Raw genomic sequence first — 26,256 nt, forward strand, 5'->3', positions numbered from 1 at the left:
AATCGCAATACACCATTTTTATGGGTGGGCCCTGTCACTCCCAATAAGTATCTATATCATAAGAGAACTTAATAAAGATGTGCAGTTTGAAAAAAAAAAAAAACACTAAAAAATGAGATAGTGAGGTGTACAACAACTACCAGCTTTAGACAATTTGGACGCTAGATGCCACTGTTGCACACTTTTATGCCTGAATACAGAACACATATATAGTAATAATAAAAAGCAATCTGAGCATATGGAGAATTATTAATCTCTTTTTAATCTATTAATTCTGTATCAACCCATGTTTTTTTTTTTTTACTTCCTAGTAGAATTTTTTTCTTTGATGCTGTCTTTGTCCACTGATGATGCACAATATGCAGTTTTTAGATCAATTTGATTTCCATGTTACTTCACATTCAGGTAAAATGTACAGCCATTCTGACCCTAAACTGGTATATTATGCCTTCCAGAAAGTAGACTGAAGCTCCCATCTGAAGCAAGACTCCATAGAATGCTTATAAAAGTTTACATAATTAAAAAATGTAATCCAACCGTCAGACAATATGTGGAATCTATGACTGTTTTCATGGAAATTTGAAAACAGCCATAAAATTAAATGGAGCCTAATACCTTTAACACAAGATGACGCACCGAATTGTGGACCACTGCATTTTATTGAAGGTCTAATGTGTACAAAACACATCAGATATTCATCAAGGCATTTTATGTGCTTTGCTGGAGCAAGCAGTCATGATTTATCTATAATATCAGCCAAGTGTCAAAGAATATAGTTATGAGGTTAATGTTTTTTTTGTTTTTTTTTAAACACATTAGAAAACATTGATAGTTTATTGTCATTCTGACCTCTGTTTATTAGTGTGTTACAGGTCTGAAGTAATTTTTGTCTATAGATGTATTTGCGCATTAAATCAATTAAATTCAATTCACATTTATTTGTATAGTGCTTGTCACAATACATATCGTTTCAAAGCAGCTTTACAGAAAATACATGTGTCTACATTACAACCGAGTATTAATTAAGTATTTATTGTGGGTAGTAATAAGACCAGTATACGGTCTATAAAAATGTTTTCAAAAGAAATGTTTTTTTTTAAAGTGAAGGTCAGTGTTAGGCGCTTATCTACATTTTTGTGGAGGCTACATAGGTCTATTTTAGTAGTTGGAATTGTCATGAAGGAATTTGATGAGCTAAGGACTACATTATTTGAACATTGATGGAAATTGATAGGGCTATATCATTGTTGGAACATGGAACTTGGAAACAATTTCTGAAATCAGTTCATGACAGAATTTGACTGCTCATTCAAGCCCACTTTACAAAACTTTACATATTCCCAAAGGAACGAGAGTAGTTTTTGATTATTCCAGTGATTGTGTAATATATAGGCTACACTTTATCAGCACAAGTTAAACCTAATCCTATCCACCTTTATCTTGACAGTTTCTTCAGAAAGAAATGTTTTCAGTACAAGCGTTTCCACCCTGTCAAAGTCTGTCTTAGTTTAAGATAACCTTAAAACCTATGTGACATAAAAAACAATGTGTTGCTTAAATGTCAAATTGAAGGTTAACATTCATGTTGAATGCTATATTGAGAAGAAATTTAAACAAACAAATAAAAAACAAAACTTTTTTGTGAAAACATCACAATGGAATAATTTAGGCCAATATGTGTCTCATTTGGTCACTATAAGCTAGGCAGAGAATAATAGGCTACAATTAAATTATCTTGTATTATAGAATTTGATCAGTAGCCAACGACTTTTTACAGAGCATGCATGTTAACACGCTATATAAAATAAATAGACTAGTTGTCGTTTGAATTGTAGTTTGAGGAGACGTGTCTGTGGTTGCTGAATGTTTGCGCATCACGGGCGCGTTTTGAATATGTTCCCAAGTGTCTGTCCAAAAAATGCTGTCTATGTAGGCAGCTCACGACGATTTGAGCCACATCCCGTGTGTGTCGTTGAGCGGGGTTCTCAAGCACAGCACACAGGAAGGGGAGAGAGCTGTTAGCTAGCAGACAGCGGGCAACTGTAAACAACTCACTTTTATAAACCTCACAAATCAAACATACCTTACGCTGACTTGCTCATCCATTTGCATGGCATTTAAAGGGTTGATTTAAATGCTTGTTTGGCTGTAGACCCGCAGCCTTGTATTATTACCGCAGGTTTGCGTTATTTACAGAGCTGGGATGTGAGCAGCTAGAGAAGCGCACAGCTAAAGCTTCTGTCAACACGAAACGCTTTACTTTCTTCATTTCTCTCATCTGTCTTTAACAATAAACACGGTAGAAATGACAGGGCGTGTGTTACGGGATGAAATAGTACCAATCTGATTTTAAGCGATGTTTTAAACGGTGTGTTAGCTTGTCGACGGATTGTTTTCTCAGTTAGCATATGCTAAAGCTAGCTCTCTAACACCTCGTACAAAAAGCCCATAACTGTCGATAAATGTATTGTTTTTTATTGACGTAACTTCTGTGAAAGGTTGTTCTATCGGTCTAAAACATTTTTTTCGACAATTTTCAGTTTAAATTAATTTATGTGAGGATGACAGGCCAACTATACTGAGGTAGATCTTGCTGTAAAGAAACAGCAGTGTGGTTCTGTCAAATACAGTAGTATGATGTTAAAATGCTTAGAAAGGGGTCAAAGTTTCCATAAACAAGTCTGAGCTGGCTGGACCAGTACTATGGAAGTTCCTGTCAGTGCAACACAGATGAAGGTCCACAGCAGCAAAACTAATGGACATCAACAACCGCTGAGATGAATTAACCAGGAATCAAATGGTGATTACTATTACATCTTTATTTTGTATTTTGTCATCAATGCAATTCAGCATGTTATAGATCTTGGGTGATACATTTTGTTGTAAGGAGGTTTTATGTCTTTTAGTTGTGGTATTAAATACGTTAGTTTTATGTGTTCTTCGTATCATTTGATTTCATTCTCATCCTATATTTTATCCACTTCAGGTTTTGAAAGCCTTCAATTATGGGTGATATGAAGACCCCTGATTTTGATGATCTCTTGGCTGCCTTTGACATCCCTGATGCGACCAGTCTGGATGCCAAAGAGGCCATTCATGGGAATCAAGATGAGGGAGAGGGACACCTGAAGCACTCAGAGATGTGTATGGATGCCACGGTTTTGATCCCTCACCCAGTGCCTACAACTGATGTCCCTGTTGTCAGTGTTATCGTAAAGAACACCAGCCGCCAGAACTCCTATGAAAATCTTGTGGAGAAGGAGAGCTCTCATTTGGGGCAGCTTTTACAAAATGGCTTCAAAACTTCTGCAGGCTCACTGGAGACACATCCCTCTAGCTACCCAAGGCTGGAAAGCTCTTCGGTCAACGGAGACCGTTCAAGACATTCCTTGGAAAAGATTCCCAGCCTCTACAAGACTGAAAAAGTTCTATCAGTGTCTATGCCTCAGTTTAGCCCAATATCTAGCCCGGAATCTGAAGACATTCAAAGCAATGGAATCGACGACTGTCCAAAATCTGCAGAGACCTCGTACTTCCCCTCTGATTCACTATTTACATCTTCGCCTCTTCCTGTTTTAGACAGTCATGAAAATCCTGATGCATCCAACTTGACAGACAAGTGCAATGAAAGACATCATGGTTCAAAAGGTGTGGATGATCTCGAGTATGATGAAAATTATGAATCTGCGACTAAGAGGGACTGCATCCAAGATTGTGGAACAAATGCATATCCAACACCTGAGACGACTAGTCCTTCTTCCCGTCCATGCGTCAAAGCTCATACCTCCAGATTGTCCTCTTGTCTTGATGCATTGGTAGCCCTAAATGCTAAAAAGGATCCTGCTGGGCAAACTAATTCAAGGGACTTTCCTGTTACCCCAAAAGAGTCCACGAAAACCAGTCCAAAAATACCAATTTCGCCAAGGAGCCCAAGAAGTCCTCTGGAAGTGGTGAAACGTTTCGTGAAACAGCCTGACAGCCCAATGAGTATATGCAGTGACAGCAGTGGTAAAGCATCTCCAGCTGTCGCTACTGGCTCGCCTCCAGCCATCCCACGAGTCAGAATAAAGACAATCAAAACCTCATCTGGAGAAATCAAACGCACCGTCACAAGCATATTGCCAGACTCTGAGACCGAAGATCTCACGTCACCGTTTGGGTCTTCTCCATCTCAGTCCTCAGTTGAAGATGCCTTCTCGAAAACATTGCCTGTGAATCGTTCAAATGACATCATTTCGGAGGTCATTTTTGAAGATGGAAATCAGGAAGCCTCGAAGACCGCTTTATTGGGGGGAAAATGCAGCACGAAATCGGTGAGGAGCTCAAAGAAGCCTCAAAGCCAAAATAATAGTCATACCCTAAAGACAACGCATGGTGGGACCAAGCAAAGGAAGGCTCCATCTGCTCAGATGGGCTCTTTTGCTAATACAAACTATCTACCGAAGGCATTACACTTGGCAAACCTAAATCTAGTCCCACATAGCGTGGCGGCCTCAGTTACAGCAAGGTCCTCCACTAACAGACAGGAGCCCTCTCACTTATCATCGTCAATGGTGTGCAGTTCTGTACCATTGGTGCATCAAGTTAAAAAAGTCTCCCCAAACACACGAGCTGTTGTCTCAAATACTGCAGCTGGAACCTTAAACAGACTGTTGAATTACTCAAACCCAGTGCCAACATATGTTCCTGACCTGAGTCCACCACCAGGCACCAATATCAAGCTCCCACCGCAAGGCTATTGCTGCCTAGAATGCGGAGACTCTTTCGGGCTGGAAAAGAGCCTCGCTTACCATTACAGCCGGAGGAGTGTGCATATTGAAGTCGCGTGCACACACTGCTCTAAAACATTGGTGTTTTTCAACAAATGTGCTCTCCTGGCTCATGCTCGTGAACACAAGAACAAAGGCATGGTGATGCAGTGCACACAGTTGTTTATGAAGCCCATTGCTGTTGACCATATGTTGGCACCCACCAAGACTAAGCAGTCCGTGAATCAGATACCTTGCAGGAACAGCACCACAGAGTCATCCAAAGGCCAAACAGTCTTGCCACTTTATCCCGACAAAGTTATTAGACATGGATACAAATGTCTGGACTGTAATAAACAGATGTCAGATTACACCGCACTTGCAGGTCACTATCAGAGGTCATCGGAGGCTGAAGGTCTGGTAAGTCTACTTATTGAACTACTGGAATCACAAAGAATAACAGAAATAACAGAAAAATATTTTTTTATTCAAAATACATTAAAATCCAATACACACAAAACTGCTTCACTGCTTTCTATTTCAGAATATATGAAAACGTTTGTCCAACAAATTAAGTAAAAAAAAAATAGCAAAACAGGAAATTATATCATAGAAAGGACCTATGCAGACCCTTGTGACTGTCTGTCAAGTTCTTTAAAAAGTCCCTTAAAATATCAGATAACTCACATTTTTAGGCAAAAAGTAGGAGTGTGCAATAATTTGCACCGGTCCAAAATTTGGAAACATTACTATTTTTAATGTTTTTGAAATAAGTCATGTGCTCATCAAGCCTGCATTTATTTGATCAAAGATACGGAAAGAAACAGTAATATTGTGAAATATTATTACAATTTAAAATATTGGTTTTCTATTTTAATATACTTAAAAATGAGTGCTGTCAAACGATTAATTGCAATTAATCGCATCCAAAATAAAAGTTTGTGTCTACATAATATATGTGTGTACTGTGTATAATTAATATGTAAATACACACTTATTCGTGTATATATTTAACAGTATTTGCACGTGTATATACTGTATATAATTTAGATTATATATAAGTATAAATATTTGATATAAATATAAAAATGATTTCTTAAATATAAACATGCATGAGTGTGTATTTATATATAGATAATAATTATACACAGTACACACATATATTATGTAAACACAAACTTTTATTTTGGATGCGATTAATCGCTTGACAGCACTAAATATAATTTATTTCTGTTATCATCAGCCATTACTCTAGTCTTCAGTGTCACTGATCCTTCAGAAATCATTAATATGCTGATTTATTATCAATATTGGGAACAATTGTGCTGCTTAATATTTTTTTATAACCCGTGATAATTTTTTTCAGGTTTTTTTGATGAATAAAAAGTTACAAAAGAACAGCATTTATTTAAAATAGAAATCTTTTAACAACATTCACTAACAATAACAATATAATTTGTAACAATATACACTACCATTCAAAAGTTTGGGGTCAGTATTTTTTCTTTCTTTCTTTGAAAGAAATTAATACTTTTATTCAGCAACTTTTCATTTTCCATCGGTCTTAGTACACGATGTAACTACAGAAGAGAAAAATATTGAAACTCTTTGGTCATTTTTTTGAGCAAGATGCTAACGGTCTAATCAGATTCAATGATCTATGCTAAGCTATGCTAAAAGTGCTACTGCCGGTCTGGCAGTATGGATTCGAAAATGGTAAAACTCAACTGTTTAACTCTAGGGGAGTTGGAAAATGAGCCTATTTTCAAAAAAAAGTGGAGTGTTCCTTTAACAATTTATATTTCATTAAATTTGTATATTTTATATATATATATATATATATATATATATATATATATATATATATATATATATATATATATATATATATATATATATATATATATATATAAAAAAAATGGTTTTGAAATGAATGGTTAAGTAAACCTGTTTTCAAGATGCAAGGAAGACGTATTTTTACTTTTTACTTGATGGTCAATCTTGAAAATGGTATGAGAGTTTTTCGAAAACACTATAAAATCAATGCGAGTACATTTCAAAGAGTACATTTCTAAGAACTAGCCACTAGATTAAGAGGTTTTTCCTTGTGTTTGTTGTGGACCCTCTTCTGTGTCATTGACCCTTATGTTTGCTTTCTTTAAATCCAGATGTGCAAGGTCTGCTCAATGCTGCTACCCAACAAGTGCAGCTATAGGGCCCATCAACGCATTCACACACACAAGTCCCCTTATTGCTGTCCTGAATGTGGGGCACTCAATCGCTCAGTGGACATCCAGAAGCATGTGAAAGAGAATTGTCTCCACTATTCCCGTAAAATTGGGTACTCGTAAGTACCTGGAACTGTGACCTCAAGGCCAATGAAATTCTGTGAATCTCTTTTGTGTTTTCATCTCTCTCCCTCTCTGATTAACTCAAATGCTATTTCTTCCAGGTGTCTGCATTGTGAGATGCTTTTCATGTCACTGTCCCTGTTGAAGAGTCACATTGAGGAGAAGCATTGTGAGGTCTTCTATAAGTGCACTATATGTCCTGTAGCCTTCAAAACTTCTGACGGCTGTCTGATTCATTTAAAAAACAAGCATGGCGGCAGTGAACCCAGCCATCAGTAAGTGCATCTATTGATCTGTTATACCATAAGTTCAGGCATAATACTGTAAGTGTTCCTAGAACTGTGTTGAGGTGTTACTTCTGGTTCATTCTGTGCAGGGTGATCTTCAAGTGTTCCTGTGAAACGGTTTTTAAGAGGAAGCAGCTGTTGTATCAACATTTCCATCATCGAATTTGTGTGTTCAAGTGTCCAGAGTGCACTTCGTTCTTCCCAGAGAAACTACTTTTGGTGCAACATTTCAAGGTTTGTATTAGGGTTGTCAAAACTACCGGTTCTTCGGTACCAAGTTGATATTAATATTATAATTTTATAAACAGTATTTTTGCAGTACTAGTAGTATTGAGTACAGGGTCAATCTGGCACCTGCTAATAGGCACTGCTTTTAAACACTCTGGTGTGTATTTTAGAGCTGCACAATTAATCGGTAAAAGATTGTGATCTCGACTCAAACACCCATGCGATCTTATTCCTAAATAACCACGAATTCTGCTGTCTTTAGTGTTTGTCATTGAATAATTTATTTAAAAGATTTATTTGCAAGCGCTGATTCATTCAATAACGAAACAAGTCGTGATACAGTATATGAGACAATGACTAATCGTGGTCTCCATTTTATACAAAAAATTGTGATTGTCAATTTATCCAGAATCATTGAGCTCTAGTGAATTTGTGTTAGCGCTCTGTGAAGATCTTCAAAGATTTATATTTAATGAGCATTGTAGCCTATCACAGATATGTTTGTTGAGGGTGTGAACGCATTGGCCAATCAGAAGGCGTTTAAATTAGTCAGAACACACATCGTCTTGTCAAACTGTAATTTTAGTTCGTTTAGACTATTAATGTGTTTAAAATGCACTTTAAAAGTCTGATTTCTGTCGGATTAAAGCTATAATTTAGTTTTTTTTAATGTTTTTTTTAGAAATTGTAGCATCCAGATTTGGACTAACAGACCTAAGCCCTTACAGGCTGCGTCTACATTAATCCAGATAGATTTGAATACGGCGTTTTCGTTTCAAAACACTCTCTGTCCACACTAGTGTAGTGTTGTCAAAAGTACCGTCGGTACCAAGTCGGTACTGAAATTTTAAAAATGTGATGCTTTGAACGCTGTTGTGCGGAATCGTTAACACCTCTGACTGGCCATTGTGCTCGCACGCTCATCAAATATGTCTGTGATTGGCTACAAGTGCTTCAAAAACATGTTGTAAATATACATAAATGAAGCTTTTCTCAGAGCGCTTACACTGATACACATGGGAGCGTTTGAATACAGGCGCCTATCAGCCTACCGGTCTGCTGGTCGATGCCTGCTTGTGCTTTCAGATCTCCCGCTTTCAAAACACTTTCAAACACTTCTGTGTGCTTTCAAATGCTCCCGTGCGTTGGTCATTGTAGCCAATCACAGACACATCCGATGAGCGCATGAGCACAATGGCCAGTCAGAGGTGTCTATGACTCCAGCTCTACAGCGCTCAAAGCGTCACATTTTTTAAATTTCAGTACCGACTTGTACCACTACAATAGTGTTTTCCAAAAGTTTCTCATCCACACTGAAAGGTCGGAAAATGCTAAATTCGCCTTACTGCACATGCATAAACCCTCATAAAAGCTCACTGAGATTATACAGATGGAACATGACATAATAAAGATATCACACAATTCTTCTGGCAGGATCATTTTATTTAGCAAAATATCTGATTCGTCCAGGTCGCACTCTCTCACCACTATGTTTGGTCTAAAACGTCAGAATCTGAAATATTGAGAAAATCGCCTCTAAAGATTGTCCAAATGAAGTCCTTAGCAATGCACATTACTACTAATAATACATTTTTATATATTTACGGTAGGAAATGTACTAAATATTTTCATGGAAATTGGATAATTGACCCATACAATGTGTTTTTGGCTATTGCCACAAATATACCTGTGCAACTTATGACTGGTTTTGTGGTCCAGGGTCACATTTTAGCAACTGTGTTAAAGTGAATAGCACATAACAGGCACAATACCAGCATAAACACGAATATCTCTCAGTACAATATGCAATATGACTAAACATGCGTCATTGTTTTCAATACCTCCGTTTTTTACAGTCCACACTACAACGCGAAAATTGCATTTTCATATTTATCCACTTTGGAGAGCGTTTTCAAAAAGCTTTGTTTTTGTTAATAAAAATGCTGTCTCAATGTGGACGGAAGGGTAAAACAGAGAAAAAGATGTGTTTTCAAACGAAAACGTATTAGTGTGGACGAGGCCTGATGGTACCTCAGATTTGTCCTGCTTGTATATATGTTAATCAGACTACAAATGGCCTAAGCATTGTGCATTTGCTCCAAAAGATAGAGATATACGACCTTAAACCCAGATATATGATATTACGTCAAATATTTGATTACGTATACTTAGAGATGAAGACCTGCAAAAACCTCCTGTAGCTCGATTATAACTGGATGCGTGTAAACGTACTTATTGAAGGAAATCTTCACTAAATAATGTATTCAGTGTTTGGAAGGAGGTGTGAGTTTATTCCATACACATTTTGTACATTATGATCCGTCTGGCACTACAACAAGTCATTTACTTTTAAGACATTGAGCAGATGTTCTTAACAAAATCAACTTACAAAAGTGCTTAATATGAGAGTGCTGTGATGACCAGATGGCAAGCAAACCATTTAGAAAATTATCTGCTAGGAATGAAGTACTTCCTGTACATATGCAGATAAGTGCGGCCTAAATAAACCTATAATACTGTATTTTCCAGAATATATGTTTACAAAGAACGGCACTATAATTAGTTTGTAAATACTTATATTTTAAATTCCTGTTGAGAATACTGAAGGAATTGTTGTGTTTGTAAAAAAAAAAAATGATTTACCACTTTTTTTAAACATCATTCCCGACTTTAATAATAAACTTGCAACTTATCTGTGTTTTTTCTCAACAATGCAATTTTGACCAGGTGAGACTATAAAATAGTCAGATGCGACTTATTTTCTGGAAAATATGGTACAATAAAACCTAGTGGGAATAAATAAGACAATGTAAGATGTAAGAAGTTAACCCAAATATTTTTCAAAGAGGTCATGCGTCCAGTGCCATTGTACTGCCCCAGCTCAAGAGATATCTAATTTCTCTCCGAATAAAAGCTGTCCTGTATTTATATCATTCAGATGTTGATATAATTATTCACATTTAGAAGGTGAAATAATTTGTCTTTTTCATCTTCAGACTATTCATGGTGGCGTTTTCAGATGTGAAGCAGAAAAAAGCCCCAAAAAGACAGAGACAATATCTTTCTCTGATAAAATGTCACCACAAAACCACCAACCGAGGTTGACCAAACCGGTTAATGAGGCCAGCGTGAAGGGAAGAGAGAGTTCTGCTGCACGGAAGTCAAGTGCCGGCGATGGTGTGAGGAACGCTGGTTGGACCTGTGGAGAATGCCTCCTGTGGGTCCCTGACAGGGAGACCTTCGTCAATCACATGAAGACCAGCCATGGCAGGGTGAGATCCTAAATATATATATATTTTATCTTCTAACGATTCGCATTGATTCACAAATTAAAAAAAATCAATTTTCCTAAGTGTTACACTTTTTTTTAACAGTACTACTTAAAGTTATTGACACGTCATTATTGACAAAATTGTTGAGTGTTATTAAACACAAAAAAGGGCTCAATGGAGTGCACAGATGCCACCTCTCAGATGCATGCAATCCCAAATTCATTGCGCTTGACTGGTCAAACACACACACAATTAAGTCAAAATGCACATCATGTGGAATATTCATGTAGTGTTGTCAAAAGTACAGACCGCGATACCAAACCGGTACTGAAATTGTAAAAATGCGACGCTTTGAGTGCTGTTGAGCTGTAATCGAAAACACCTCTGACTGGCCATTGTGCTCTTGCGCTCATCGAATGTACCTGTGATTCGCTACACTGATCAACGCACGGGAGCTTTTGAAAGCACACGGAAGTGTCGAAAGTGTTTTGAAAGCGGGAGCGTTTGAAAGCAAAAGCAGGCGTCGACCAGCGGACCGGTAGGCTGATAGATGCCTGCATTCAAACGCTCCCGTGTGTATCAGTGTGTATAAAGCGTCATTGATGATAGTTGTAGCCAATCACAGACATATTTGATGAGCGCACAAGCACAATGGCCAGTCAGAGGTGTTTACGATTACGCTCCCATATCTAATTTTCTCATGTTAATTGTTTGTTCAAGAGCGAAAGAGAACTGGATGTGTGCACGAGACTGGCGCAACTAGGGATCAGACACACACAGGACACTGACATTCAGCACGTTCTCTTCTGTCTTGTCGCGCTTAGATTGTTTAAAAGCATTTACATGATTAAAAGCGTGATCATATAATGTAACGCTGGGCAAAAATGTATATAAAAACAAACGCTGCGTTAATTGCTTTACGTTTTTTTAATGCGTTAAAATAAAAAAATGTATCGCCCGCGTTAACTCGTTAATTTGTCCAGCACTGGTTTTATCATATTTATAAAAGACAGATACGCTGTACCGGAAAACATCCGAAAACAGCCGAACTCGTGGCGGTAAAGCGTCATGAGCGCACACACACAAAATACATCATGACATTATCCCTGGATTCGATTCACTATACGTTTGTGTTGTTTACATTTTATGCACTTGCGTGCCGATTGCCAACAAAACAGACATTTGATGCAGTTTCACTCACCGCCTGTGGTTTCGACTCGTAACAAACAAACACACTTGCAGAACTCCGGGAAAACAAACTGCATCCACAGTTTCTTTAATGCAGGGTTATTTGGGAAGCTGATCAAGGTTATCTTTCCCTCACAACCAGAAACACACTTCTTTAGTGACATTTTTTATTTTGTTGTCTAAAAACAAAACAGCAGTGCTGCCGACGGCTCCTGTAACCCAAACGAAGCTCGTTGATGGGCGGCTCTTGCTCCTGCTCTGTGTGCACACGCGCTCATGACGTCATACAGGGCCATACTCGGAAAAAACTTTCCGAAACTTGTTAGAATCCTGAAGGAGTGTATTTGGCACAGAAATACTCTGTCATATGTCCATCTAGTTTTTTGAAAATTTGGTCATGTTTAGCATGAGAAACTCTTTAACAGTGTAAATAAGTCAGAATGCAAGAAGTAGCATCACCCCCCCCCCCCCCCCACCCCCCACCTAAAAAGGCTGGTGTGTGGTGGGCGTTCTGGCGCAATAAGGCTGCCGTCGCATCATCCAGGTGGATGCTGCACATTGGTGGTGGTTGAGGAGAATCCCCCTTCTATATGTAAAGCGCTTTGAGTGCCTAGAAAAGCGCTATATAAATGTAACAAATTAAATTAAAGGGCCAGCAGCCTCATAAACAGTTGCAGTCGTTTTATTAATGGTAATTAAAAAAATCACTCAATGCTTTTGACTGAATCACTTTTGTATCTTTAATATGAATCAAACCTATGCTACTGTACCTGAAAAAGTTTATTTCATTTGTGTATTTTTGCTATTGTATATTTGTCCTATTATTTGTAATTTGCTTCTTTGTTCCTATTTTCAATATCAAAAATAAAATAAAAGTGCCTGCCTTGCTGTAGTACAGACGACTGCCAGTCATGTGTGTAATAATCGCAATCATCTTAAATGGCATTGTTTTATAATATTGGGTTGACTAAAATTGGAAGAAAAACAAAACAAATTTCAAGTTTTTTTCTTCACGACCTATTAAACTGGAAAAGTAACATAAAACAGTAAACTAGAATCAAATCTATGCATATATTGAATCAAAATGTGATTCAAAATAAAATAATTTATTAATTGAATCGAGACCCCAAGAATCGATTTGTGAGGTACCAAAAGATTCCCACCCATATTATACAATGCGTGTGGGATTTTGTATTTGATTGAATGGCTAGTACTCATTTTTTTGCTCTAGTCAATTTGTGATGGGAGATTTTCACATTTGAATGTGTCCGTTTATTTGCAGTCTGTAAAGAGGCATCCTTGTCGACTATGTGAAAGGTCCTTTAATTCACCCTTGAGTCTTAAGCGACACATTCGCAGTGACCACGATGGGAAAAAGAAAGTCTACACATGCTGGTAAAACCACTAAATAATTGAAGGTTCATCAAGATTTGTTTAGCATCTTTGAGTGCAGCCTTGATTTGTATCTTTCTTGATGCAATCTGAAGGTACTGCACAAATGAGAGGATATCCTTCACTAAACACTCTCTGCTAAAGAACCACATCAGCTTGATGCATGGAATCAAGAACCCAGATTTCAGCCAGATGGCAAAGCTAGCATCTCAGGAGGTGGGCAAACCCACAGGCCAGGTAATCACAAATACTTCATTTATTTATTTTATAGAAACATTTTTTCAGGTACGACGTGTACAAATATGTTTTCCCTGTTTCAGAGGCCAAAAAGAAGAGCAGAGGCGGCTCAAGGAGTTGCGGGAAAGGGGGGAACGTCACACAACACCCCTGCCAAGCGGCCCAAGCATCTTTATCGCTGCGCCAAATGTGGCTTTACCTCTGAAAACCAGGCCCAGTTTCAGGAACACATACCTCAACACAGAACCGATAGCGACACACCCCAGTGCCAACACTGCGGCCTTTGTTTCACATCTCAGCTAGCACTCAGCAGACACCTTTTCATTGTACATAAGGTCAAAGAACCAGAGGAGCGTGAGGAGACGGGGAAAGGACGAGACAACTCAACAGACTTGAGCGATGAAACTGTACCTCTTTCCCCAAAAAAGACTGGTGTGTCCACAGTGGAGGAGCAACGCAAACTCCACACTGAGCCCACAGACAGCAACGACACACAGGCTTCAGAAACGAGTGGATTTGAGGAAGAAAAGGACTGAATAGAAGAAAGGACTCCAGTGGAAAGCTGCTAATCGACTTAACTGCTAACATGTGATTGCTGAATACGCGGCTGATAAATGTGGTACTGCAAACATGTTGCCTTACAGTGAAAAACTATATCTCATGTCACATATATCACATATATGAAATAACGTTTAAAACGGACTCTCATTCAGAGTTTCTTTGCATTATTTGGATTAACTTAAAGGGATAGTTCACCCAAAAAAGAAAATGTTATCATTTGCTCACCCTCGTGTTGTTCCAAACCTGTATGCGTTTCTTTCTTCTGTTGAACACAAAAGAAGATATTTTGAAGAATGTTGGTAACCAGACAGTAAATGATGACAGAATTTACATTTTTGGGTAAACTATCCCTTTAACTGTTACATTCATGCAATTATTTGTCACTTTTTACTGCTTAGTTGTTCATCCTATGTATGTGGATAATCATAATTTATTTTTTGTGTAATTGCAAAAGCGTCATGTCAATGTGTTTCAATGTTTCTCTTCAGAGCAATTGTATGTTTTTGTTTTTGTCAAATCTGTCTTGAGTGCATTACAATGCAGGAAATATTATGTATGTTACATATTGTAGCCATAAGTGGGACAGCCATGTGATATTTTGGCTGTTTTCAGGGTCACCAAAAACGCAGAAGAATTTAGCCCCTTTGATGGTCAATCTTTGGTGTGCTTATGCTGTGCTGGTTGTTGAAGGAAGGGCATGTCTGATGATGTTTACTTTATATTTATTAGGTAGCGCACTTGTATCACAAAGCTAAACATCTGCAACAGTATTTGCTATGATGGAGATTACATTATTCTGAAAGGTATTCACTTAAACCCAGGTATCTGCACTCAGAGAAAATATATTTTCATATTCATTCCATGTAGATTACTCATTTATATTCAATGAGCCATTCTTACAATCAAATTTAGCACTTTTGTAAATGCTTGTATAAAGAATTTACATATTAAAGACATCAAAGACTCAACTTTACAGTTTGTGCTGTCAGCAGAGGTTTGATGTTTTGGGGGCATTTAACATGTAAAATACAAAGATTACTATTGTTTTTTTTTTTTTTTTTTGGGGGGGGGGGGGTCATAGTTATTTCACCAATAATGTTTCAGATTAAAACATTGATTATCTTAGTGTGTCCAGTGTTGGGTAAATTTGATTATCTTAGTGTGTCCAGTGTTGGGTAAATTGCTCTAAAAAAGGAATTACTTAGCTACTAATTAACATCTTCAACATACATTATTTTTGAACTGAACAAAGTATTTAAAGGGAAAAGGTTACATTAAAATCGTAAACACTAGTTTTCCAGTTAAAAAATAGGACATGAACGCCCTCTCAAGTCAAAATTTGAATGCAATGAGCTCGTAATCACGACTTCATAAGTGGGAAGTAGGAAATTTCCGATAGCACGTGAAGGCAGCATTAAACACACACAACACTGAGCGTGACAAACTACTTCTTTATTTAAGTGAATATTTCTCAGGATATGTTGTTTTTATTTTTATTATTGGCTACATAGAAATCCAGGGAACATTTCTACAAACTCATGAAAGATACATGGTGTTCGCTTGTTTATCCTAAGAGCTACAAAATGTCATACTCATAATATTGACAGTTTAGTTTAGTTATACATCGGCTAAATAAGTATTATCTAACAAATACTTCTTTTAAAAAGAAACGACAACCTGTCACCTTTCAATAGGTTCTCAACTAACGTTACCCACCCCCTTCTTTTTCTAACAGGAAGTAACGCAACCGGAAGAGTCGCCGCGTATCCGCTAACTACACCAGTGGCGGCGAAACATTTGCACCAAAATCATAAACCTGCAATTATTTTAATTGACTTTTGCCATACACATTTAATCTACAGGCAAGATGCTATCGTTAGATTTCCTCGACGATGTCCGGCGAATGAATAAGCGTCAGGTGTGTATTTATTTAGCCAGTTAGCTCGGCGCTTCCTCTGCATCGCTTTCTCTTACTACACGTCAGCTTGAATGACAGTGGCTTTAACGGTCCACACATATTAATGCTTTTCATCGCGAATTGCGCAGATGAAAGACGTTTTGAAGGACTTTACATATATTGCTGTTATTGAGCAGATGGAGAGGAGAATAAAAACAGAACTCGGCTTTTTACAACAGCTGCTATTCTGTTTTCATTTTGAATATTACAATGCTTTCATTTTAAGCCACTGGACTAAAAACATCTGAAATCTGCATTATTATCTTTACTAAAAACCCATGCTTTCACTAGTAAAGTGAAAATCATACAGGGAGACAAAGAACAAGCTGATGTTGAGCATCATGTCTCTTGTTTTTCAGCTTTACTATCAGGTGCTGAATTTTGGAATGATTGTATCTTCAGCCTTGATGATCTGGAAAGGCTTAATGGTTGTAACTGGAAGTGAAAGCCCGATTGTGGTTGTTCTCAGGTAAGGGCATCAGTATGAGGCCGGCTCATCACTTGCATACCAAAGGCTTTTGTGATGGATAACATGGTAATATTTTTAGCAGCATGCTCTGCTGTCTTTTACATGATACAATGCTCCCATTGTTGAATTATTTTTTTCCAGGACTATTTTACTGGACTGTAATTTCATTCAGCTAATTATTAACTCAGCAGGTCACAATCTTAAAGTGAGTTTTAAATGTCCTTATGCATTAAAGGCACAATATGTAAGATGTTTGGATTAAAATATCCAAAAAACACTAGAACATTGTTACATATCTTCATGGGCGTCGGAAGCAAAAAAAATGTGGGTGGGTCCTCAGAAATTTTTTACTGGATTAGATGCCAATTACATTAAGTACAAAATAGTACTACAAATATACCGCTTTGCTTGCTAAACGTATAGTTCGGAAAGACAAAATTACGTAAATCGCCATATCATTGAGAGCGGTAGTAGTGTAGGGGTAAGACGCACGACATTCAGTTTTGACACAAATCAACCGGCGGTTCGAGTCCGCCTTTCGACGAGCTCAATCTTCTCCCTTTTCCCATCACATATCAGATCGGAAAGGCATTTATTTTCAATAAAAATGACGAAAATATTAGAAAAGTGGAAATAAAGCGTCTAACATGTGTTTAATAATAAGTGTTTATCGATTAGGGGTAGGTAAACAGACATGTGCTGAATGTTAGAGACGATAAAAATGAGTGGGTCCAAAAAAAGTAAAAAGTGGGTGGGTCTTGTCCCACCCACATACAATGGTTCCGACGCCCATGCATATCTTGTTGACTTGTGTACATACACTATCCCACATTTTTCCAAGAATGTTTAAATCCAGAGAAATAAGTAATTTTAACCAGGACATGAACTGTGTCCATGCCAATGACATCATACCCGCGTTACCCTCGATTTCCGTTTATTTTGTAGAAACCATATGATTAGTTTTATTAGACAGATGAGCAAATGTTTGGATACATTCATCGACAGAAAACTAATGATTGTTCTACAGCTCAACACAGTCAGTCTTATTGTTTAAATCTTGTTTTCTTAATTTACCACGAGTACCATGTTTTTTCATGTCTAATATCGATCTAGCTCACTGCAGTGTGCAACAAGTGTCTCATAGTAGCCGTGAACGTTCAGAGTAGCATTATAACATAACTTTCAACACACTCAAATGTGTTTAATATGATAAATATGTGTTATCCCACATACACATGAGCGGAAGAAGCGTAAGCGTTCGTCTGTGGGATAATAAAAGTTACGTGAAATCCAGGCGTCATCAAGCCACGCCTTTGTTTTGAATAAGCGACCACTAGTGGCGAAAAATTACATAGTGGCTTTAATCAAAAACAACTGGAAAAGTCATAGAAATGCGCTGGTAAAATTGTGTGCATGTGTTGTTTTTGATTGCTGTGTGACTTTTAGATCCATATGTTTTGTTGAACCTGCATGTTTCAATTTTGAAATTTGTTTATGAATGCATCTTGTTTTTAAATTCCTTTCAAAAGCAGATTTTGGGTGGGACTCAAAATATAAAACCTGCTGGGAGATTTGAAAGTTAACTGAGGCATATGTTTCAAAATCTGCACAGTACAATAAGAAGGATTTATGTCTCTAGGTCAATGAAAAAGTGTTAATTTCATAATTTTTTTTCAGTGGAAGCATGGAGCCTGCGTTTCACAGAGGAGACCTCCTCTTCCTCACGAATCGTGTTGAAGATCCAATCAGAGTGGGAGAGATTGTTGTGTTCAGGATCGAAGGAAGAGAAATTCCCATTGTACACAGAGTCCTAAAAATTCATGAAAAGTGAGTATTATCATAAGATATCATTCACTATTAATTGCGTGGATTTTTTCGTATTTGTACGCACAAGAACTTCTCACGAAAAATCTCCGCCTGATTCACAACGTTTATACACGCATGAATTTGTTCATAACCTCGTTTTGATGTTAGTGAATTTGGAGTATTCTAAATGAGTGGCCGCGTGCACAATGTTAGGCATTTGCATAAAACACACTCAAACCATCTCCATATAAGGGCTTTCCGCACACGCTTTCCTTGCAGCCTTTCGTCACTCTCGTCAAACTTGCTGCTGTTTGCAGACAAGCTCTCGCCCGGATCCTCGAGCAATGCCAAGTGTGCTATTCTCACCAGTTCTCACAATAAACACCTTTTAGACCCAGATTACAGATCTCACTTTAGCAGCTGTACATGCACGTATATCTGCATTATTCAGAGAAACCTCACAGCTGAAGCTATAACGCAGCTTTACTTACGCTCTAACTGTATATGATTAAATTGTATTTGATTAAAGATGTATTTAAGATTAAATTGTATGATTTAATAATTTAATTATAATTTTATATATGGATTATATAATACAATTAATGCAATATTACTTCAATGTAATTATAATCATGTTAGGATGAAATATAACTTCTTAACACGATTATAAAGCCATAAAGAGGAAGTTCTTTTTGCGTACGTGTGGTTTGATTTTCTTATATTTTTTTTTGTATATTTAGAAAAATTGAATTGCGATTTGTTCTTAAATTCGTTTGTACACACATTTCATGCACAAATTTGTGCAGGTGCATATTTAGTGAATGAGACCCAAAGAATGTGGTATGTAGGGATGCACCGATAGGAACATTTTGGCCATTACTTGGTTGTCTTTCAAATTCCCTCTGCACGCAATAGGATAGCGCTACAACCAACCAGAGCAACGAAGAAGGTGAAGCGGAGCTTGTTGACAGATTAAACTTTCGCCGTATCCGGTCGGCAAAACAACGAACACATCTTCCTTTCTTAAGAATGACTTCAGTGCCGTTCTTTTTTCAAAGAAAAGCTTCGTCTTCCAGAGTCGTGGCCAAAGCCGATTCGAAAGACAGCTGTTCGCCAGCTTCTTTGTTTATGAGTAACACGCGGAACCGCCGCAACTCTGCCGTCATTATGTTAAGCCCGCCCACCGACTCTATACACGATGTGATTGGCCTGACCAGAATTTGGTTTTTCCAGCTCGAAAGCCAACGGAGAGTTGCTAGACGCGCTGGCTGCAAAATAGATTTGTTGCCACTAAGGTGCGTCTAGATTTCTAGGCTAGATAACGATCACATTAAAAATGTACATATATCGGCCGATACCACTATGGTGGCTGATATTTGTGCGTCCATAGTGGTATGTCGTTCACAAATAAAAAGGGTGTTTCCAATGTAATGCAATAGAGGAACATCCACTTTCAGTGAACAGTTCTTAAAGCTACACTGTGTGATATTTCCCCCCATCTAGTGGTGAAAAGGTATATGACCATCCAGTGAATTTTAGTTTCTGTTCCTCTCAATTCCGATTTTGTTTTAACTCCTACGGTGGCCGATTTAGTCCAAGATTAACATGGCTTCCAGTTCGACCTCGTCCACATTCGACACGGTGCCTGTGGGATATTCTGTGCGCAGTGGGATGGTTGGAACTCAACTGGCCTAATTACTCGGCTAGAAAGAACTGCAGCTAATCCAGAGTGAACTTTGATGATAGTAATGTTTATTCAGTCATCCAATTGCAAGGCATAAACAGGTTTGCGTGGATGTGTACATAAATGTGGTTTCTGTGAGAGAACAAATAAGGATGGTAAATATACATACACAGTTAAGAACTGTATAACTATACTTATAAGTTACATTTGTATAATGTTACCGTAAACCAGAGCTTATTGTACCATATAGGCGCTAAATGCAGCTGCATTAAAATGAGCGGAGCTGCCGCTGCTGCTGCTAGCAAGCGGTGTCCGGTTACAAAAGTGTGTGCGCCACTTTAACTTTAGCACTGCAGTTAAATTGTTAATATGCCGATCAAACCTGATACATATTTCCATCAACATACATTACAAGCAAATATTTTCTATAAACGAATAAACATTGTTGATAACAAAATAACTGAATGATTATTCAAATAGGTGAGCATTACGCTATTGTGTGTTGACACAAAAATACTTCTGAGGCGACATCAACTGAATTACGCGATGACACACTCTGAAACACATCTACAATGACAATATTATTACTTACGGAGTTATTAACGCACAGAAATACCACACAAGGAAAAACAGACTTTTGAGGAATAAACAAGCCAGGAAAACTCCGTATAACTCTGTTACTGGACGCTGCTGAGATGAAAACGCGAAAGGCTTGAATTTACGGGTATGTCCCTCTTTGGCTAATGTTCTTTCAAGATGGAGGGGCAACATGGCGACCACCGTTAGATCCCATTACCTTATGTATTTTCAATGGCATATTATAAACTTACGAGAATACTTTATTATTTGAAAGAAGTAAATATACATTTATGAGCACATATATTTTTGAAAGAACTTATTGTTTTTAGCTAAGAATAGACTAAAAAAGTTACACAGTGTAGCTTTAAAATAGCTATTTTTTTCTTTAGTGTCAAGTTAATTTTGATAATCTAAAGAACCTATTTTGCAATGGAAAGGTTCCAGTTAATGTTAGTTTCTTCATGGAACCATCAATGCCAGTAAAGAACCTTTATTTTAAGAGTGTAATAGGGATGGGACGATTACCGGTTTCACGATAAACCCCGATAAAATGTACTGACGGTTAGTAATATCGTAATTATCATTAAAACCCATGTTTGATTATCATGATTTTGAAATCCTGTCCAGCCAGCATCAGTCTGGTGCAGACATGGCGTGCAACGTCGTTTTTTGCATGAGGAGATGGCGGAAGGCAGTGACAGCGCTCGGGAGATTTCGAAAGACTTCTAAACGGACTAAATCTGAGGTGTGGTCATATTTTGGCTTTTACAAAAGTCCTGAGGGAAACTTAATTGAGGATGGTCACCCTGTCTGCAGAACATGCAAAAAGAAATTTGTTGCAATAGGTTGCACTTTTGGGATTTTCTGAACATGCTGTTTCTTTTTTTCCTTCTGATAACATTGATTCCTACTGATTTCAGAGAAAATGGCGATATCAAGTTCTTGACAAAAGGTGACAATAATTCTGTGGATGACCGAGGTCTTTACAAGCAGGGACAGCACTGGCTGGAGAAGAAAGACGTGGTGGGCAGAGCAAGAGGGTAAGATCTTGATGTTTAATAATACAATAATAATTTACTATAGTAGAATCCTTAGACATCGTTACACAAACAAATCTAATCTAGTATTGTAAGGTTCAATTTCTTCCATGTCCTGTATTGCTTTGCGCATGTTACCACATTTCTGATCCCTCTTCCTCCATTACAGGTTTGTGCCTTACATCGGAATTGTCACAATTTTGATGAATGACTACCCCAAATTTAAGGTATGCCATTTAAGATGTAGTGAATAACAATGAATGAATGAATCAAGTTTAAAGTGCCCCAATTATGGTATTTTAAAGGTTCCTAATTTAGTTTTGGAGATCTCCTACAATAAGTTCATCCAAGATCAAAAAACACTTTAATTCACTTCTTCAGCATCACTTCTTTTCTCACGAGTCTGAAATGGTTTGATAAAGGATTCAGTCTCTCTAAACTCCTCCTTCCCCACCTACTCTGCTCTGATTGGTCCGATGGCCTAGACTGTTGCGATTGGTCTATGCGTTAACATATCTGAATTTCAGCTCCGGATCCTTGTGATACGAACAGGAACTGACACAGTAAAACGGATACTGTTCATTTAGAGTCCTCATCCATTGGAAGTGCAGACAAAGTGGATTTGCTTTCGCAAGAAAATTTTGGCCGATAACCGATAATTCTTTATATTTAAAAGCCGATAACCGATATATTGGTCGATAAATCTAAATTAGCGCTGGGAATCGATAAAAAAAAATTAACGAATTAATCAAATTTTTTTCTGTAATTAATCACGATTAATCGCAAGTTTTTAATATTTTGTTTTTTTTTAATACTTTGACATTGTAATAATTTCAGATACTCTCAAATATTAATGTATTAACGATTTAAAGACAGCATATTTTCAATCTTTTTATGAATGAAGGCCAGTATCACTGATACTAATGTCTCTATGAAACATAAAGAATGTTACATTACAGTATAACTGAAAGCTCCCAATTTCAACATTTATTAGGCTTAAAAAAAACTTTTTAATTTAAGTGAACTTAAAACAATCTTTACATAAACCCAAAATAATAAATGTTATATTTACCTCTGGCCTTCCCTGTTAGACATATACAGAAATGTAATAGTTATCAAACACCTTTCTTAACTGCATAAATAATAAATTAAATATAGATTAATCATCATTAAAGCTACAATTTTCTGTTCCTGTTGTTCTTTGATGAACATTAATGACAGACATCATCAGTGCTCCTGTCACTTTAAGAACAGTCGCTGACGAACATGACGCGGATCTCACGCGCTGTCCCGCGCATCTCATTTCCTCACAACTCTTTAAGTTAATTTAAGACGTTATTTAACTAATTTAAGACTCCTAATATGAGAATACTCAAAATTCTCTCTGTTGTTATTGTTTGTTCAAGAGCAAAAGAGAACTCGATCTGAGCAGGAGACTGACGTGATTTTGTCTGTGCGTCGTGTGTGTGTGTGTCAGTGTCAGAGTGTCCCTCGATTAGCTGACATGAGACACAGCCACACAGACAGGACACTGACACACACACACACAGGACATTGACATACAGCGCGTTCTCGTGTCTTGTCGCGATTGGAAGCATTTACATGAATAGGAGCGTGATCATGTAACACTAGGCAAAAATGGATATAAAAATGGACGCCAAGTTATTTGTGTTAAATACTTTTAATGCGTTAAGCTGAGAAAATGTATCGCCCGCGTTAACACGTTAATTTGCCCAGCTCTAATCTAAATCCAAATTTTTATAGAATTTTTGAGAGCCTGGTTACAAAAACAAAAGTCTCCCTATTAAATCCACGGTCCAAGCACACAATTATAATGTTCTCTTTATAATTTTATGTAGCATATATAACATATAGCATATGTAATATTTCAAGCAATTTAAAACCATCATGGCGAACAGTGGCGAATAATACATTATGTATCAGCTTTAATATATCGGCCAAATTGTCTTATTGTAACTGTCAGGGGACAACATTTTAGGACAAAAGGACCAGTTGTGAAGAATGAAGACCAAGAGTCAGGAGTGCAATTAACTAAAGAGAAATTTACTGAAGAATAGTTTGCAGTTTCATCAGCAGAAGCCAGCTTCAAGTCTCACAAGGAGTTCGTAGGCCACGCTCTCCTTCTACCTTCCCGTACATACAATTGGTCTAGCTACGTCATTACTGAAGGTTGAATGATTCTGATTGGCTAAGAGAACATAGATAGTCATAGTACATTTCAAAACACATTGTCAGTTAATCAGATGCACATCTCCATAGATCACTTGTTGACGCTTTCACCCCGGAATTAGGCACGTAGTGACCTTCCAGGTCTGGAGCAGGTGCCAGCTTATCCAGAACAACATGCCCGTTGTACACCTCTAATACTGATCTGCAATACAGGACCCTAGCGCACATACACAGATACACAGGCTTCTCTGCGGCTGGAGTTGGTTGAGCTCCAGCTCTAACCGGAAAGTTTCCTAAAACATACTGATAACATGTGCTTTCTCTTAGTAAGAGGTACAGACAATATTCAGTTGAAATTATATTCAGGAAATAATATAAAATGAAAGACGGGCTAAGTGAGTAAGCACTGTTACTGCACTCCTGGCATGGGCTTGTCTGGCTATCACTAGACCAAGCTCAATTTAAGACACATTGGTCTGGGGAGTCTGCTCGGTATTTTCAACTGCACAAGAGGCGTGATCAACGAGCATAGTTCAAATGACTCTGTACGCAATTGGATAGTCCTTCAACCAATCAGACCACAAGTAGCGTGATCAATGGGCAACGACCTATCTCTTCTCTATCCGTCATCGTGTTAAAACCGCCAATAGCGTGCCAGGTGGATAAGCCAGTCTGTGATTGGTTCCCGCAAAAGTGTAACAGAAGCAGTAGAAATGAATGTTCAGGTTTCCAGAATCGCCTGCAGATCAGGCTGAGTTTACCCAGTCTAGGCATGGGCCAGACCCTCAGTCACTCCTCAGAGACCAAATATGAACTTTAGAAAACATGCATGAAGAAACGATAAACAATCAGTGGTTCTATTAAGTAATATCATAACTGGAAAGAATAATTAAAAATCATTATAATAATATAGGAGGATAAATATTAATTAAGGCTTTGATTATACATTTAATTAGGTTGTATATATGTGTATTGAAGTGACTTCAGGCTGATATCGATACCATTAAAAATGAACATATATCGATATGGTGGTCGATATATCATTCATATAGAATCGGCGCTTTCTTTTGGGACAGTCACGCCATTTATCGGTCTCGTTCATGTTTGCAGACCTTTTACATTCACCAACAGTTCTATAACACTACATGAAACGTTATACCCGAAAAACCATAATAGGGGCACTTTAAGTGATAAGTTGTTACTTGCAGGCTTTCTAACACTTGTTCTTTGTTCCTTGACAGTATGCGGTACTCTGTTTGCTCGGGCTGTTTGTTTTAGTACACAGAGAATGAAGACTTTCAAGAGTAAATCTGTCAGGGAACACATCCCTCGTGTGACCAGTTTTTATGGTGTATTTTTGTGGAAATTCTGCACCCGCTCTTAGAGACAAAGGTCAAACTATAATTTTCTCTGTTCAATGACAGTGCAAACACAAGAACTGTATACTGGAAGAATTTGTATTTGTTCATTTTCCATGCATACCAAATTCGGATTTTGTTTGATCTGACTTTACAGCTGTACTTGCACCATATGTCAAGATCTAACTCTTTCTTAAAGGCTAAATTTTGTATTGAATTAAAATGTTGAGTCAAATTTGAAAGTGTATTCTTTTTCTTTAATAAATTCATTATTATTGTTCATTTTCTTAATTTCTCATGTAAAGTATTGTTTTTTATTAGGAGTCACACCCATATAGCCTTTAAGATGTGAATCATAAATATGAAAAGTAAATATAAAAACATCTATATTTTTCCTCTATGTATGCTTAGAAAATGTCCACCTCAATATGATTTATTCATGCATTACTTTAGATCTTTATGTGAAAATTCTGTCATTTGTTACTCGCCCTCATGCCGTTCCAAACCCGTAAGATTTTCGTTCATCTTCAGAACACAAATGAAGATACTTTCAATGAAATCTGAGAGCTTTCTGTTCCTCCATTGACAGCTACACAACTGACACTTTGACGCTTCTATAAGTTTATAAAGAGATCATAAAACTAATCCATATGAATTGAGCGGTTTAGTCCAAATTTTCTGAAGACACTCTGCCGTTTATATGATGAACAGATTAAAGCTGTCTCTTTAATACCGAATGGTTTATATTCATGTTGCTGCTGATTGGGCTGACATTTTTGACACACCCACCAAACAAGAGAAGACGCATCTCAAACCCCATTACACACCGTTTCCAGGACACATGACATTGACATGACAACCCGGAAAGCGTAGCAAAACGTTTGGTTTGAGCTTGAACGTGCCCCAGGGGTT

At 37.5% G+C, this 26,256-nt stretch overlaps 2 protein-coding genes across 2 annotated transcripts; both read left to right on the plus strand.

The window, feature by feature from the left end:
- The first annotated feature begins 1,964 nt into the window (after nt 1-1,964).
- Nucleotides 1,965-15,382, plus strand: znf592 (zinc finger protein 592). The gene is made up of 9 exons (XM_079825331.1): nt 1,965-2,800; nt 2,987-5,168; nt 6,917-7,095; nt 7,201-7,374; nt 7,476-7,620; nt 10,611-10,886; nt 13,357-13,469; nt 13,562-13,703; nt 13,787-15,382. The coding sequence occupies exons 2-9, from the start codon at nt 3,006-3,008 to the stop codon at nt 14,237-14,239; spliced, it is 3,645 nt and encodes a 1,214-aa protein (XP_079681457.1). The 5' UTR covers nt 1,965-2,800; nt 2,987-3,005; the 3' UTR covers nt 14,240-15,382.
- A 598-nt stretch (nt 15,383-15,980) lies between these two features.
- Nucleotides 15,981-25,631, plus strand: sec11a (SEC11 homolog A, signal peptidase complex subunit). The gene is made up of 6 exons (XM_079825031.1): nt 15,981-16,182; nt 16,581-16,690; nt 18,368-18,517; nt 21,680-21,799; nt 21,966-22,023; nt 25,228-25,631. Exons 1-6 carry the CDS (start codon nt 16,132-16,134, stop codon nt 25,276-25,278), a joined length of 540 nt encoding a protein of 179 aa, XP_079681157.1. The 5' UTR covers nt 15,981-16,131; the 3' UTR covers nt 25,279-25,631.
- Nucleotides 25,632-26,256: the final 625 nt, after the last annotated feature.

This window comes from Gobio gobio (assembly GCF_949357685.1).
Source record: "Gobio gobio genome assembly, chromosome: 9".
NCBI lineage: Eukaryota > Metazoa > Chordata > Actinopteri > Cypriniformes > Gobionidae > Gobio > Gobio gobio.